At 36.4% G+C, this 15,210-nt stretch overlaps 1 protein-coding gene across 1 annotated transcript in view; it reads left to right on the top strand.

Annotated features, from left to right (window-relative positions):
* ABCB7 (ATP binding cassette subfamily B member 7) overlaps positions 1-15,210 on the top strand; it is a 157,019-nt gene that overhangs the window by 89,115 nt on the left and 52,694 nt on the right. The window contains exons 2-3 of the mRNA XM_070291847.1: positions 9,041-9,118; positions 11,149-11,235. Coding sequence (XP_070147948.1) covers positions 9,041-9,118; positions 11,149-11,235 — 165 coding nt within the window. The remainder of the gene's footprint in view (positions 1-9,040; positions 9,119-11,148; positions 11,236-15,210) is intronic.

Below are 15,210 nucleotides of genomic sequence, written 5' to 3'. Positions count from 1 at the left end.
AATTCCAGAAAAATAAACGACCCAATCAAAAAATGGGCCAAAGAACTAAATAGACATTTCTCCAAAGAAGACATACGGATGGCTAACAAACACATGAAAAGATGCTCAACATCACTTATTATCAGAGAAATGTAAATCAAAACCACAATGAGGTACCACTTCACACCAGTCAGAATGGCTGCGATCCAAAAATCTGCAAGCAATAAATGCTGGAGAGGGTGTGGAGAAAAGGGAACCCTCCTACACTGTTGGTGGGAATGCAAACTAGTACAGCCACTATGGAGAACAGTGTGGAGATTCCTTAAAAAATTGCAAATAGAACTACCTTATGACCCAGCAATCCCTCTGCAAGGCATACACACTGAGGAAACCAGAATTGAAAGAGACGCATGTACCCCAATGTTCATCGCAGCACTGTTTATAATAGCCAGGACATGGAAACAACCTAGATGTCCATCACCAGATGAATGGATAAGAAAGCTGTGGTACATATACACAATGGAGTATTACTCAGCCGTTAAAAAGAATTCATTTGAATCAGTTCTGATGAGATGGATGAAACTGGAGCCAATTATACAGAGTGAAGTAAGCCAGAAAGAAAAACACCAATACAGTATACTAACACATATATATGGAATTTAGGAAGATGGCAATGACGACCCTGTATGCAAGACAGGAAAAAAGACACAGATGTGTATAACGGACTTTTGGACTCAGAGGGAGAGGGAGAGGGTGGGATGATTTGGGAGAGTGGCATTCTATCATACTATCATGTAAGAATTGAATCGCCAGTCTATGTCTGACGCAGGATGCAGCATGCTTGGGGCTGGTGCGTGGGGATGACCCAGAGAGATGTTATGGGGAGGGAGGTGGGAGGGGGGTGCATGTGTGGGAACACATGTAAGAATTAAAGATTTTAAAATTAAAACAATTAAAAAATAAAAAAAAATAAAGGGATTTAAAATTCACAAAACCAAATACCTTCCTTAAAATACCTTTTTCATCTAGTGGTCATCTGAAGCTTTTTAGGTATCATTTATATGTCTTGGAGTTGGTTTTATGTATATATCAATATTTTAAATCTTTACCTGTGTTATAGGCAAAGATTATGTCTTTTCTACCAAAGGACTGCCTGTCATTAGATTTTTTTGGAATGCATATAAAGAAAACTATTTTGGATACAACCTGCATAAGTGAGCCTTGCAGAATGATGCAAGTAAATGAAAACCCTATCCTGTATGAGTTTAGTGTAATTTCTCCAGGTAATTTGCCAACCAGTCACAATCTGATATATCAGTAAAAGCAGCAAACATAATGAGAACATTTATAGAAAAATATTACTAAACAAAAGTGTCAGATTTGCTACTGATTCAGATTGTCTGCAATGAAACTTAGAGTTAAGAAATGTACTTCAGAATTTTCTCCAAAGTCCGTATTAATAAATACAAAAAATGGAAGTTGAAACTGTAAAGTAGCAAAAAAAAAAAAAAGGTCCAATTCTACTTTCTCAACTTCTTTCATATCATCTCCGCATTCCAGCTGCACTGTGTGTAGTAATGTCTCCATTCTGTGCACAAACACAATAGGGCTAGGAATCTTAGAAGCACAGAGATTTATACCAGTTTCCTAAAGTTCTTGGACGTCAGCCCAGTGAAATAATCCATTAATTAAATGTCTCTAAAATATGCCCTCGGTGAATTACTTTTAATATGATAAGTTTCTCTTCGTGTATTTTCTCCCTAATTTCATGATTTAAAAATGAACCGGTTCTGAAGTTCTGTGTGTTTTTTTTGTTGTTGTTGTTTGTGTTTTTTTTACCTTTTAACACTGAGTCATTAGTTTTTATTGCCCTGAATTTGGCAAATGCCTTGTAATTCTTTATTACTTTATTAGTAAACAGCATGGAATTTCCCATCACTTAGATGAAACATATGAAAGAGTTAACAGGTTTCGTGATGACAGAGTTTCTTATATGAATGGGGAATGAAGTCTAAACTTTCTTCACAGAAGTTGCCTAAACAAATATATGAAGAATTTTTGTGCAAACTACTAAGTAGGCCTGCTGCTGATGTTATGCCCTCAGAGACGTAAAACTTGGTAGATAAAAAGGAAAATTGATTAAAGAAAAGGGGAATTCTGTGGATAATTTTTGTTCATGAGTTTATTTTTTGTGATAATGATTTTTTTGTAGAAGTATTTTGTTTTGCTGTGTCATTATGAGAATCCTTAGAAGCTGCAGGGATTTTAGAAATCATTCAGAGCAGGAGGCAGCTGAAGGGAATTTTAGAAATTGTCAAGAGCAGGTTATCAGCAGGTAATGGCCATTGGGCCAAGTCCAATATGCCATCTATGTTTGCAAGGCCTCTGTGCTAAGAATTTTTTTTAACATTTGTTACTAGATAGCATATTAAAAAGCAGAGACATTACTTTGCCAACAAAGGTCCGTCTAGTCAAGGCTATGGTTTTCCCAGTGGTCATATATGGATGTGAGAGTTGGACTGTGAAGAAAGCTGAGTGCCGAAGAATTGATGCTTTTGAACTGTGGTATTGGAGAAAACTCTTGAGAGTCCCTTGGACTGCAAGGAGATCCAACCCGTCCGTTCTGAAGGAGATCAGCCCTGGGATTTCTTTGGAAGGAATGATGCTAAAGGTGAAACTCCAGTACTTTGGCCACTTCATGCGAAAAGTTGACTCATTGGAAAAGACCCTGATGCTGGGAGGGATTAGGGGCAGGAGGAGAAGGGGACATCAGAGGATACGATGGCTGGATGGCATCACTGACTCGATGGACGTGAGTCTGAGTGATCTCCGGGAGTTGGTGATGGACAGGGAGGCCTGGCGTGTTCAATTCATGGGGTCGCAAAGAGTCGGACATGACTGAACGGCTGAACCGAACCGAACCGAATGGTTGGAAATACCAGACCACGTGACCTGCCTCTTGAGAAACCTATATTCAGGTCAGGAAGCAACAGTTAGAACTGGACATGGAACAACAGACTGATTCCAAATAGGAAAAGGAGTACGCGAAGGCTGTATATTATCACCCTGCTTTTTAACTTATATGCAGAGTACATCATGAGAAACACTGGGCTGGAAGAAGCACAAACTGGAATCAAGATTGCTGGGAGAAATACCAATAACCTCAGATACGCAGATGACACCACCTTTATGGCACAAAGTGAAGAGGAACTAAAAAGCCTCTTGATGAAAGTGAAAGAGGAGAGTGAAAAAGTTACCTTAAAGGTCAACATTCAGAAAACTAATGGCATCTGGTCCCATCACTTCATGAGAAATAGATGGGGAAACTGGAAACAGTGTCAGACTTTATTTTTGGGGGAGCTCCAAAATCACTGCAGATGGTGATTGCAGCCCTATGAAATTAAAAGACGCTTACTACTTGGAAGGAAAGTTATGAGCAAACTAGATGGCATATTCAAAAGCAGAGACATTACTTTGCCAACTAAGGTCTATCTAGTCAAGGCTATGGTTTTCCATTAGTCATGTATGGATGTGAGAGGTGGACTGTGAAGAAAGCTGAGTGCCGAAGAATTGATGCTTTTGAACTGTGGTGTTGGAGAAGACTCTTGAGAGTCCCTTGGACTGCAAGGAGATCCAACCAGTCCGTTCTAAAGGAGATCAGCCCTGTGTGTTCTTTGGAAGAAATGATGCTAAAGCTGAAACTCCAGAACTTTGGCCACCTGATGCAGAGAGTTAACTCATTGGAAAAGACTCTGATGCTGGGAGGGATTGGGGGCAGGAGAAGAAGGGGACAACAGAGGATGAGATGGCTGGATGGCATCACTGACTCGATGGACGTGAGTCTGAGTGAACTCCAGGTTTTGGTGATGGACAGGGAGGCCTCACATGTTGCGATTCATGGGGTCGCAAAGAGTGGGACACACCTGAGTGACTGATCTGAACTGAATGGTTGGGAAAACAATCAAAAGAAGAATAACTTTTTTTTGACAGATGACAATGATTTGAAATTCACATTTCAGTGTCCATAAGTAAAGTTTTATTTGAACATAGCCAGACGTTTATCTATGTATTATTTGTGGCTGTTTTTATGCTACAGTGACAGAGTTGAGTAGTTATGACACAGATGGTATGCCTGCAAACCCCAAAATATTTGCTCTCTGGCCCTTTATAGAGAAAACAATAATGGACAACCCCTGTTCTAGAGTCATCAAATTTTACAGTGATGTAGTTCGATGATTTTGTGGTTTAATGATTGAATACTTAGGTGAATGAGCTGCCCATGATCCTTGAGCTATGTTGCCATTTATTCATTCATTTAGCACACATTTATTGAATATCTACCATAATGAAGGAAATTCTTTATCCTTCAACTTACAATTAAGAAATACAGCTACAAAATCTAAAAAGTCAGTCTAACATTTTCTTTCCTCTTCTTCTTCCATTCTTACCCCTCAAGTCCTTCACCCACCTCTCTACTACCTTCTCTCCTTTTCTTCATCCACCCCTGCCCCCTGCCACTCCCAGCTAGTTTTGAAGAAATTGGGAAGAAAACCAAGTTCAAATAGCATTTATCTCAGACTTTTAAACTTTTAAAGTGAGATAAATGTAATTTTGAATTATGATAGTTTCTCCTTAAAATATATTGAGTTTAATTTTAAATGTTTGATATTTTTTAATGATCAAATGATAATAATATTCATGCATGACTATTTGATATTGTTAAGCAGTACATGCATCATGGATGGATAGTTGTAAACTTTGTTTTGTTTCCAATTGACAATTTATACACTGCTCTTTAACCTATTATTAGGTAATTCTTAAAGTGTCATAAACACTGAACATTACTTGTATCATGAAAAATAACTATTCTAAAAAGGATACATTTGGGCTTTCCTGGGGACTCATTGATAAAGAATCCTCCTGTCAGTGCAGGAGACGTGGGTATGATCCCTGATTGGGATAGATATCACATGCTGTGGAGCAGTTTAACCTGTGCACCACAACTATTGAACCTGTGCTCTAGAACTCAGGAGCCACAACTGCTGAGCCCAATTGCTGCAACTACTGAAGCCTGAGCATTCTAGAGCCCATGCTCCACAACAAAAAAAGCCACTGCAAGGAAAAATCTGCATACGAAAACTAGAGAGTAACCCCCACTCACTGCAACTAAAGACTGTGCAGCAAATAAATAAAAAGGATACAATCATATTTAATAATCACTAAAACATTATATAATAAGATTATTTTTAATCTAATTAATTAGTTTATTTTTTCACTGTGGTGGGTCTCCATTGCTGCGTTGGCTTTTTTCTGGTTGCAGTGAACAGGGGATATTCTCTGGTTGTGGTTCACAAGCTTCTCATTGAAGTGGCTTTTCTCATGTAGAGCTTGGTCTCTAGGGCAAGTGGGTTTCAGTAGTTGTGGCACGGTGACTTCTAGAGCAGGGGCTCAGTACTTGTGGCTCTCAGGCTCTAGAGCACAGGCTCAGTAGTTGTGGTGCGTGGGCTTAGATGCTTCACGGCTGTGGTATCTTTCCAGATCAGGGACTGAACCTGTGTCTCCTACATTGGCAGGGGGATTCTTTACCACTGAGCCACCAGGGAAGCCCAATAGGATTATTTTTTAGTAAAATGTAATTTTTATCTTAAAGGAAAAATGTAATTGGAATAGGTTTGCTTGCTTGAGTCTTAGTCTCATCATGTGGAGGTTCTGTCTACTAGGTTGATGGTTTTAGTGTTGATAATATTTTCGTAAGTAATAACTGAATGTCTACACATAGTAAAATATTGTGCCTATGCAACTATCAAAGATTAATATTTATATTAATTAGTGGACAAATAGTGTTGATAAAAATGAGAGCATACATTATTATGCTTGGATGCCACAAAATCTTTGACTTTTAGGCTCTGCCAGAATTTCTTCTCTTTTAGGTAAAATAAACATGACTCTCCAGTGTTTTAACCTGTCTGCCTCTTCAAACAGACTGGCAGATTGTTATTTCCAGTAGACTGCATTTGTATAGTATTTGTGTACATTGGTCATGTCTATTATTTTCAATAATATATGGTTTATTTCTGTGTGTGTCTTTTGAGGGGTGGGGTTATAAATAAAATCAGATGCTAGATTTGTTGAAGAAATAAGTATAATCCCAGTTAAGCTTTTTAAAATCCAGTTAATAACTGCAGCATTATCATTTTATTCCATAAAAATCACAGAATTTTAGAGTTAAAAGGGACCTTAGAGCATCTAGTTCAACCCTCTAATTTTCTAATCAAATTTTAAAGAATTAATCATCTTGTTTTCTCTTGTTGCCCTCCTTCATTTTTTGACTTCTTAAAAGATTTAATTTTTATTTGAAGTATAACTGCTTTACAGAATTATGTTGATTTCTGCCAAACATCAACCTGAATCAGCCATAGGTATACATATGTCCCCTCTCTCGCCTTCTCCATTTTTAAGTAATTTTTTTGCTATAAACTCTTTTCTCCAGCGTTTTAATAGTAGAAAGTGAAAGTGAAGTCGCTCAGTCGTGTCCGACTCTTTGAGACCCCATGGACTGTAGCCCACCAGGCTCCTCTGTCCATGGGATTTTCCAAATAATAGTACTGGAGTGGATTGCCATTTCCTTCTCCAGGGGATCGTCTTGATTCAAGGATCGAACCCAGGTCTCCCACATTGTAGACAGACGTTTAACCATCTGAGCCACCAGGGAAGTCCTTTTAATAGTAGAGGTAATCCCTAACGGACAGATACATTGTGTTTCAGAATTGTTTTTAAGTCTGTTGTTTGGAAATCAGAGCATTTTTTTTGTAGAAATTATATTTTAAATAGTGATGGGACTAGCCCTCAAAAGGAATTAACACATTATGTGACTGTTGTTTTTGCTTTTGCAGTGAACGATGTTTTAAATGATTTTCTCTGGGAATCAGGAAAGAGATGACATTGTAGAGGAGCATGTCAAGGTCTTTTTATCTGTTATTTCTTAGGTAGGGTAGTGAATACATATTGTATTCATTATTTTCTGAGCTTTTTATATGCCTGAAATAGTTCATAATTTTACAATGCTATCTTAGTATGAAGTTCTTTGTGAATATGGACATTTAAAAAGTATTTACATTGAATCCTGATGCATAAGGGAAATATGGACTGATTAGAGAAGGATAGATAGCCAGAAAATTTGAAGGGATTTTATGGATACTTTCAGGGGCTTACTTAAATTTTACAGTAAATTTTCTTTATTTTGACTAATGTCACTTTAGAAAGTATGTTTTTGTTGTTAATTTGAGTGTATCAGCAACATGTATCTTTTACTTATTGACAATATAGAGGCAGTGTTTTGAGAGAGAATAAAGAAGATAGATAGTCATCATGAGATAACGGGGCGGATTTTGAAAGGCAAAGAAGATTAAATTGTATATGCATGTGTAAACATGTGCAATATCTTACTTGATTTATAGTTACTTGAACTGGGGAGTTATGAAAAATAGGACAGTGAGGGAGTAAAGCTTGTTTGAGGTCTTAGCATGGTGAAAAGCTGTAAGGAGAACAATTGACATAAGCACCAGAAAGGCATCATTGACAATAGAAGTCTTGTACAGATTTGAGGGTACATCGCATGTTGTAGGAGCTTGGGCTTGGCAAGACAGTGCAAATAGCTATTAGTATTTTTGAAATTTTTATAATTTAGGGAATGCCTATATATTTACAAGTATGTGCTCAGCTGTGTCCGACTCTTTGCGACCCCCTGGACTGTAGCCTCCCAGGCTGCTCTGTCTGTGGATTTTCCAGGCAAGAATACTGGAGTGGGTAGCCATGCCCTCCTCCAGGGGATCTTCCTGACCCAGGGGTTGAACCTTTTCTTTTGCATCTCCTGCATTAGCAGGCAGATTCTTTACCACTGCACCACCTGGGAAGCCCCTATTTACAAGTATACATAAACAGAAACTGCTCCCACTGGTTACATTCTAGAAAGCAACTGAGTTAATTTTCTCAGTAATTTGATTAGCTTTTGTGTGTGTGTATGGAGGTTGTTGTTTTTTTGGTTGTTTTTGCTCTTTTGCAGTGTACAGCATTGACTTTTATATGAAAACATTAATCATTTCTACAACTCATTTGTAGCTTAGGGAAAGCCCATGTATTACCTGCTTTTTGGGAGATTCTTAACCTAAGATGCAAATTTTTCTTCACTAAATTGATGGTGCATTTTAGAAGGTTGTATGTCCATTTTGGGCTTCCCTGGTGGCTCAGACAGTAAAGTGTCTGCCTGCAATGCAGGGGACCCGGGTTTGATTCCTGGGTCGGGAAGATCCTCTGGAGAAGGAAATGGCAATCCACTCCAGCACTCTTGCCTGGAAAATCCCATGGACGGAGGAGCCTGATAGGCTACAGTCCATGGGGTCGCAAAGAGTTGGACACGTCTGAGCGACTTCACTTTCTTTTCACTTTCACTTTCATGTCCATTTTAGAGATGTTTATTTTTTTTTCTGCTTTCTTTCAACTTCACTTTTGGAATATTATCAACACAACAGATTGGCCCAAGAGTCTATCACCTGGTTATAAACCTTGACAAAACTGATCTTATGACCATTATCTAAATTTAGCATTCAGAATTAAGACTAAAGAAGGAGCACATAAGAAAGTTCAGTAAAGGGAAGAGTGTTTGATAAGAGCAGAGAAACCATTTAAGAAAGAAATGGGGTTGAAGACTTCAGAGGCTTTCAGAAACAAAGAGAAACCTAGGGAGAAAGAGGGTAAATGGAAAGTACAATTTGATACTTTCAATGGGTAAAATAATTTATATCTGGACCACATATTTTTTGCCATTTTAGATATGTGTTAGAAGCATCTTTTTCATATTGGCTATGGTTTTAGTTTATGCATGTTTATGAACAGTACTCCGCATGGACAGAGGAGCCTGGTAGGCTACAGTCCTTGGGGTTATAAAGATTTTGACATGACTAAGCGACTAAGTACAGCACAACACCTGGACTGTAAAAGAAATATTTGAATATTAACTGTCCACTCTGAAATTTCTGACCTCTTTTTTTATTCTCTTCTGCAGATCTCAGAGTTATTAAGACATACTACATGGCAGAGACTAGGAAAAGACTATTCAAGAGAGTTATTAGATGCTACAAGGGTAAGATGAAGCAGACATTTCTTCTACATACAGCTAGGAAAAATGTGTAACCCTTTGAGCATTTTCTAATTTATATTACATATTTTTCAAATAATTTTCCTTTTCATTTTTTTTTCTAAATACTGGCAAGATGAATAACAAGATATATTTCTGCTACTGGAAATGGAAAAAGAAATCTTGATATTTTTCTACCCCTGGAGAGATATATTTGAATCTTTCGAGATCAGTGCCAACAGGAGTAACACTTTTAGAAAACTTTTATAAATGTAATGGCAGCTTGTTGATGCTTAAATTTATCATGGTAATTTGTATGTGATGTATGGAATGCTGTATATTTTTTAAGTGAGTAAAGTTTCTTTTTACCTTAGAAGATGTTCACATAGCAGAATATCAAGGGACTCTAAGCTTATTAGAGTCCGTGGGATACGTAATGCTTAGTTTACATGTTAATGAAGGTTGATTTTCATTGCTAATGTAAGTGAAAGACACCTTTAAAAATTCTCAGTGCTTTAAAATGAGACAAATAAATCTCTTAAGATAGAAAGACAAGAAAATTAGAAGACAGTCTAGCTCCTGAGTAGTACTTCCTTTATTTTTCTTTCTGTTTAACAGTTATTTCCCATTAAGGTACAAGCCATTGTTCTAGTTTATGCAGAAGCTGTACATATGAATTAGGTTTTCCATTATTAAAGTTTTAAGAGAGAATGTGCTCCATCTTCTCATTGTTTATGATACCACTGTTTATTTTTATTTTATAAATATATAAAATATTTTGCTTTGTTGATGACCTCATTATCTTGTGAGTTATTTACCAGATCCCTTGATATAGCTTATTAGTCTTTTAAAGGGAAAAAAATGTCATAAAATGACATTGTCACAGTAAATATTCCTTTTTGATGTTTTTCCTTTAAAAATGCTTTACGATTGTTGATCCAAAAATTAATGACCCATTTATGGCAATTACTTTTTGGGTCTCAACTGATGAGAACAAGAAGGTACTTTTGATTTCTGTAATTCCACTTTCATAGCTTGGCCCTGAGCTGATACTCTTAGGATTCAGTATTGATACACAATTGTGATTGTAAAGAACTATGCCCTTGTTCACTAATTATTATTATGGCTACTGAAGAAGCATTATTATATCCATGTACTTTATTAAGTATTTTTTTGAGGAAACACTTTCAAATTAGCAAGCCTAAAATTTTAAAAAGCTTAATCTTTACTATCTTTTCAACTATTATATATTTTCCAAGTGATTAAAATTTTTTTTAAACTGATCAGTAATCTAGGGCTTTTTAAAAAATTATAAAAGGTAAGATGTTCAGATATCTTCTAGACTAGTTGAAAAATTTGTAGATAGCTTTGTTTTATAAACTAATTCAACAAGCCCATCTGCAAGACATGGTGGTATGGGCCATAGGAGATACAAGAATATGAGAGAATGTCCCAAATCTTAAGAAATTTACCATGTAGGAGTAAAAACAAAAGATTTATACAAATTACTGTAACATAAGATAGACTGTGATGTAGTTAAAGACACTTTGTTTCTATATATATATATATGCAAGTCAGAATAATAAGAATGAGTTATATAAAATCAACTATATTGAATTATAAAGCAAACATGTTATACACATGGAAAGCAAGTGGGATATAGTTAATTAACTGTATTATATACTTGCCAGTGATGAGAGTTAAGGATTACACAGTACTTAGTAGCAAATGACAATAAGAAAGCTTGTATAAATCAAATAGAAGTACATTACAAGTTAAATCTTTTAAATATTAATTTCAAAAACTATTTAGAGAAAGTAACTTCTGTATGAGTAATTTGTTATATCTCAATATTCTTTGTGTAAGTGTATCTGTAAGCTTATTATGAAGGTATTTTACTTAGCTATGCTAGGCTCAAAGCTATGCCTCTGAATTTGTTGGGGGAACATTCATCAGATTAGACTGCCTAAGTCAAATTTTTAAAGATGTGAGATTCTTTAATGGCTAATGGATGGCTTGGTATTATCTTCAACTAGGCTCTCCAGACATGGCCACTGATAGAAAAGAGGACATGTTGGCATGGTCATGCAGGAGGAGGACTCCACACAGACCCGAAAGAAGGGGTAAGAGACAATAACAAGTACCTGAAAATTCTTATAGCTGATTGGAAGATAGCTATAATTATATAAAAAATATATATAATTATTATATTCCAGAATATTTTGATTGACTCATGTAACTGCAGATTTTCTAATACAAAACCATATGGTTATGTAGATGAGTTTTTCTCAGGCTTAAGACAAAAAAATGTCATGATTGACTAAAAAATAAAAAGCTTAGTTACCAACCTAAACATTTTAGTTCTTTATTTTAAGTAGTATTTGTTGAGGTTATTTGTTATTATCATCTATCCTTATAAGATAAATTATGTTTAGTTCTTACAAGTTGTGTGTGTGTGTATGTATGTGTTAATGATAACATTTTCCCTTCTATATTCTTGGTTTAGAAAGATTCTAGAATGTCCCCTAGCTTCAAGGTAAATACTCCATTTACAGGATCCATTTATTTAATTATCCATATTCTTTATCATTATACAGACAAAATTAAACAGTAGGGTCACTGAAATCAAAAGATTGAAAGTGCACTACACTTTTTTGTGAGTGGAACTGTCACTGGAATACTCTTATACAGTTCTCCATCTGACCTTCTTTCTCTAAGTTTGCCTTTATTTTCTTCCTCTTAACTTCACCCAACCAGTATATACATGGTATCTCTAAGTAGAAATGATATTTTCAAGGTTAGTGGCAAGTGAACAAATTTTATGTAAAAGCGCTCTCTAAATTTCAGACAGGTAAATAAATTTTAGTATTTTATTGGTGGGAGGTGATTGGTAAGAAAACCTTTCCAGTGCTTTTCTCCCTGTTTCTTTAATCCCCCATGTAGCTTCTCTCACAGAATTTAAAACACATCACATTCATGTTTCTTTCCCATTTTTACATATTAACATTTGTCCTGATTGTCTTTTTTTAATATGAATTTATTTAATTGGAGGCTAATTACTTTACAGTATTGTATTGGTTTTGCCATATATCAACATGAATCTGCCACAGGTGTACCCCATCCTGAACCCCTCTCCCACCTCCCTCCCCATATCGTCCCTCTGGGTCATCCCAGTGCACCAGCCCCGAGCATCCTGTATCATGCATCGAACCTGGACTGGTGATTCGTTTCGCATATGATATTATACATGTTTCAATGCCATTTAGGATTTTAAAAAAGAATATAAATACTGAAATTTGTTCAACATATATTATTGATATATGGATATGGCATGACACCATATTGTTTGCATCAGTCTGTCAGCTTTCAGGATGGTCAGCAAGGCCTCTTAAAGATCGTTTATAAGTAATGCTCTAAAAGTACCAAAAATATGTTGAATAATGCAGGAAAAGCAGTCATGTCTCTTAAACTCAAGCAATGTAGACTTCAAGATAATCTTTATTCTCCAATAAAATAAAAGCAAAGCAAAACTCATTGTAAATCTTTATATTTGGTCTCTTTTTCCTTTGTTCCCTGCCATCTTTGTGTTACTTTAGCCTCATTAGCCAGAAGTAATGAGAGAACAATAAAGCATGAAGGCACACCAGAAAAGAGGCAGTGTTGTTGTTGTTGTTGATCAGTCACTAGGTTGTGTCTGACTCTGCAACCCCATAGACTACAGCTCGCCAGGCTCCCCTGTCCTTCACTATCTCCCAGAGTTTGTTCAAACTCATGTCGAAAGAGGTGGCATGGAGTTTTACTTAACATCCTGAGCTGTGGAGACTGACTGCCTAGATTTGAATCTTGGCTCCATCACTTCCTACTGGAAAGACTTTGAGCAAGTTACTTAAACTCTGTATGTATCAGTTTCTTCATCTTTAAAATGGGGATGATAAGCACAGCAAAGGGAATTTGAATGATTCATACCATTCAAAGCTCTTGAATAGTGCCTGTCACAGGAAATGTTCAGTAAATATTACCTGCTGTTACTACAATGTGAGATTATTATAAGTCCTATACTCTACTATTACCCATTCATTTTAGATGTATGTATTATTGAATACCTGCCTTGTGCATAACTATCTTAAGTAACTGGAGATACAATAATGAAGAAGACATAGTCCCTGCTATTGAGAAACTCAACAGTTTATTTTTTAATTTATTATGTATTTATTTTTGTCTCTGCTGGGTCTTCATTGTGGTACATGGGCTCTTCATTGCTGCTTGCTGGCTTTCTCTGGTTCCAACAAGGAGTGGCTACTCTCTAGTTGTGGTGTGTAGGCTTCTTGTTGCAATGGCTTCTCTTGTTGCGGAGCATGGGCTGTAGGGTGTGAGGGCTTCAGTAGTTGTTGCACATGGGCTCAGCTACGCCATAGCTTGTGGAACCAGGGATTGAACCTGTATCCCCTGCATTGGCAGATGGATTCTTAATCACTGGACCACCAGGGAAGTCCCCAGAAACTTAACAGTTAAGATGGCAGAATATCTAAAGTACCATATAGAAATTTTATCACTCTACAAATTACAGATTTTACCTTATAACCAACTGAAATTTTTATCACTTTACTTTCTGTGCATTTGTACTTGTATGTTCCAAACTTTTAATAAGCATTAATAATTCTTCTCAGAAGGCATTTAAATCATTTGTTTACCCATTGTGGTTATAGTAAAGGGGTTGTGAAAAAAAGAGTGCCAGTTTTACTATTTGGAAGCTCCTCTTTTTAAAATAGGTGAATTAAAGAATTGCTTGTTTTATAATAGAATCTTCAAATTTTTAAAGGATTTTTGGGACTTTACATTTAAATTTTTTTATGTCCCTCTTTTAAAGAAGCATCTATTAGTATATTTAGATAATCTTATTAGTATATTTAGATAATTAGTGTATTTAGATAGTATTTAGATTATTAGTATATTTAGATAATCCTATACTAATTTAGGGGCTTCCCTCATAGCTTAGTCGGTAATAATCTGCCTGCAATGCAGGAGACCTGGATTCAATTCCTGAGTCAGGAAGATCCCCTGGAGAAGGAAATGGGAATCCACTCCATTTCCAGTATTCTTGCCTGGAAAATCCCATGGACAGAGGAGCCTGGTAAGCTGCAGTCATGGTCAGACATGTATGACGCTTTGCGGCCCTGTGGACTATAGCCTGCCAGGGTCCTCTGTCCATGGGATTCCCCAGGCAAGAATACTGGAGTGGTTTGCCATTTCTACTCCAGGAAGATAATCCTGTACTAATACATACATCCTCAAGAAAAAGAAATGCAGAAAAGCAAAATAGCTGTCTGAGGAGGCCTTACAAAAAGCTGTGAAAAGAAGAGAAACGAAAAGCAAAGGAGAAAAGGAAAGATATACCCATTTGAATGCAGAGTTCCAAAGAATAGCAAGGAGAGATAAGAAAGTTTTGCTCAGTGATCATTGCAAAGAAATAGAGGAAAACAACAGAATGGGAAAGACTAGAGATATTTTTAAGAAAATTAGAGATACCAAGGGAACATTTCATGCAAAGATGGGCTCAATAAAGGACAGAAATGGTATGGACCTAACAGAAGCTGAAGATACTAAGAAGAGGTGTCAAGAATACAGAGAATAACTGTACAAAAAAGATCTTCATGACCCAGATTGCTCCAGCAACCAGGGATTCAACCTGAAGGGGAAGGGATGGTGTCAGCGAATAACGACGCAGCCTCTCAATTTTCTTGGACTGCAAATTTATTTCAAGTTTAAGATTTTCTTTTATACTTTTACAAAAGCATTAGGTCAGAGGTTTGACATTTTCAGTTCCCCCTCACCCAGATTTATTATCTCCATAAATCATTGTTGCCCCTCAAACAGACTTTCTGCTTCAGTGATTCTCTCAGAATCAGCTTTACCATCTATTACCTACTTCCTCTTATGTGTCCTATAGTTAACTTGTGATTACATTTTAATTCATGCTACATTCCTCAGTTTATTTCTTATCTTTCTAAATCCTGTTTGCCCCTAACATCCTGAGCTCACTATCTCTTAAAAAGGCTTCTAGCTATTAGTATCTCTAAAATTCCTAACCTCTATAAGCT

The sequence above is a fragment of the Ovis canadensis genome, chromosome X (assembly GCF_042477335.2).
Source record: "Ovis canadensis isolate MfBH-ARS-UI-01 breed Bighorn chromosome X, ARS-UI_OviCan_v2, whole genome shotgun sequence".
Taxonomy (NCBI): Eukaryota; Metazoa; Chordata; class Mammalia; order Artiodactyla; family Bovidae; genus Ovis; species Ovis canadensis.
This window is presented reverse-complemented; position numbering and strand designations above follow the sequence as displayed.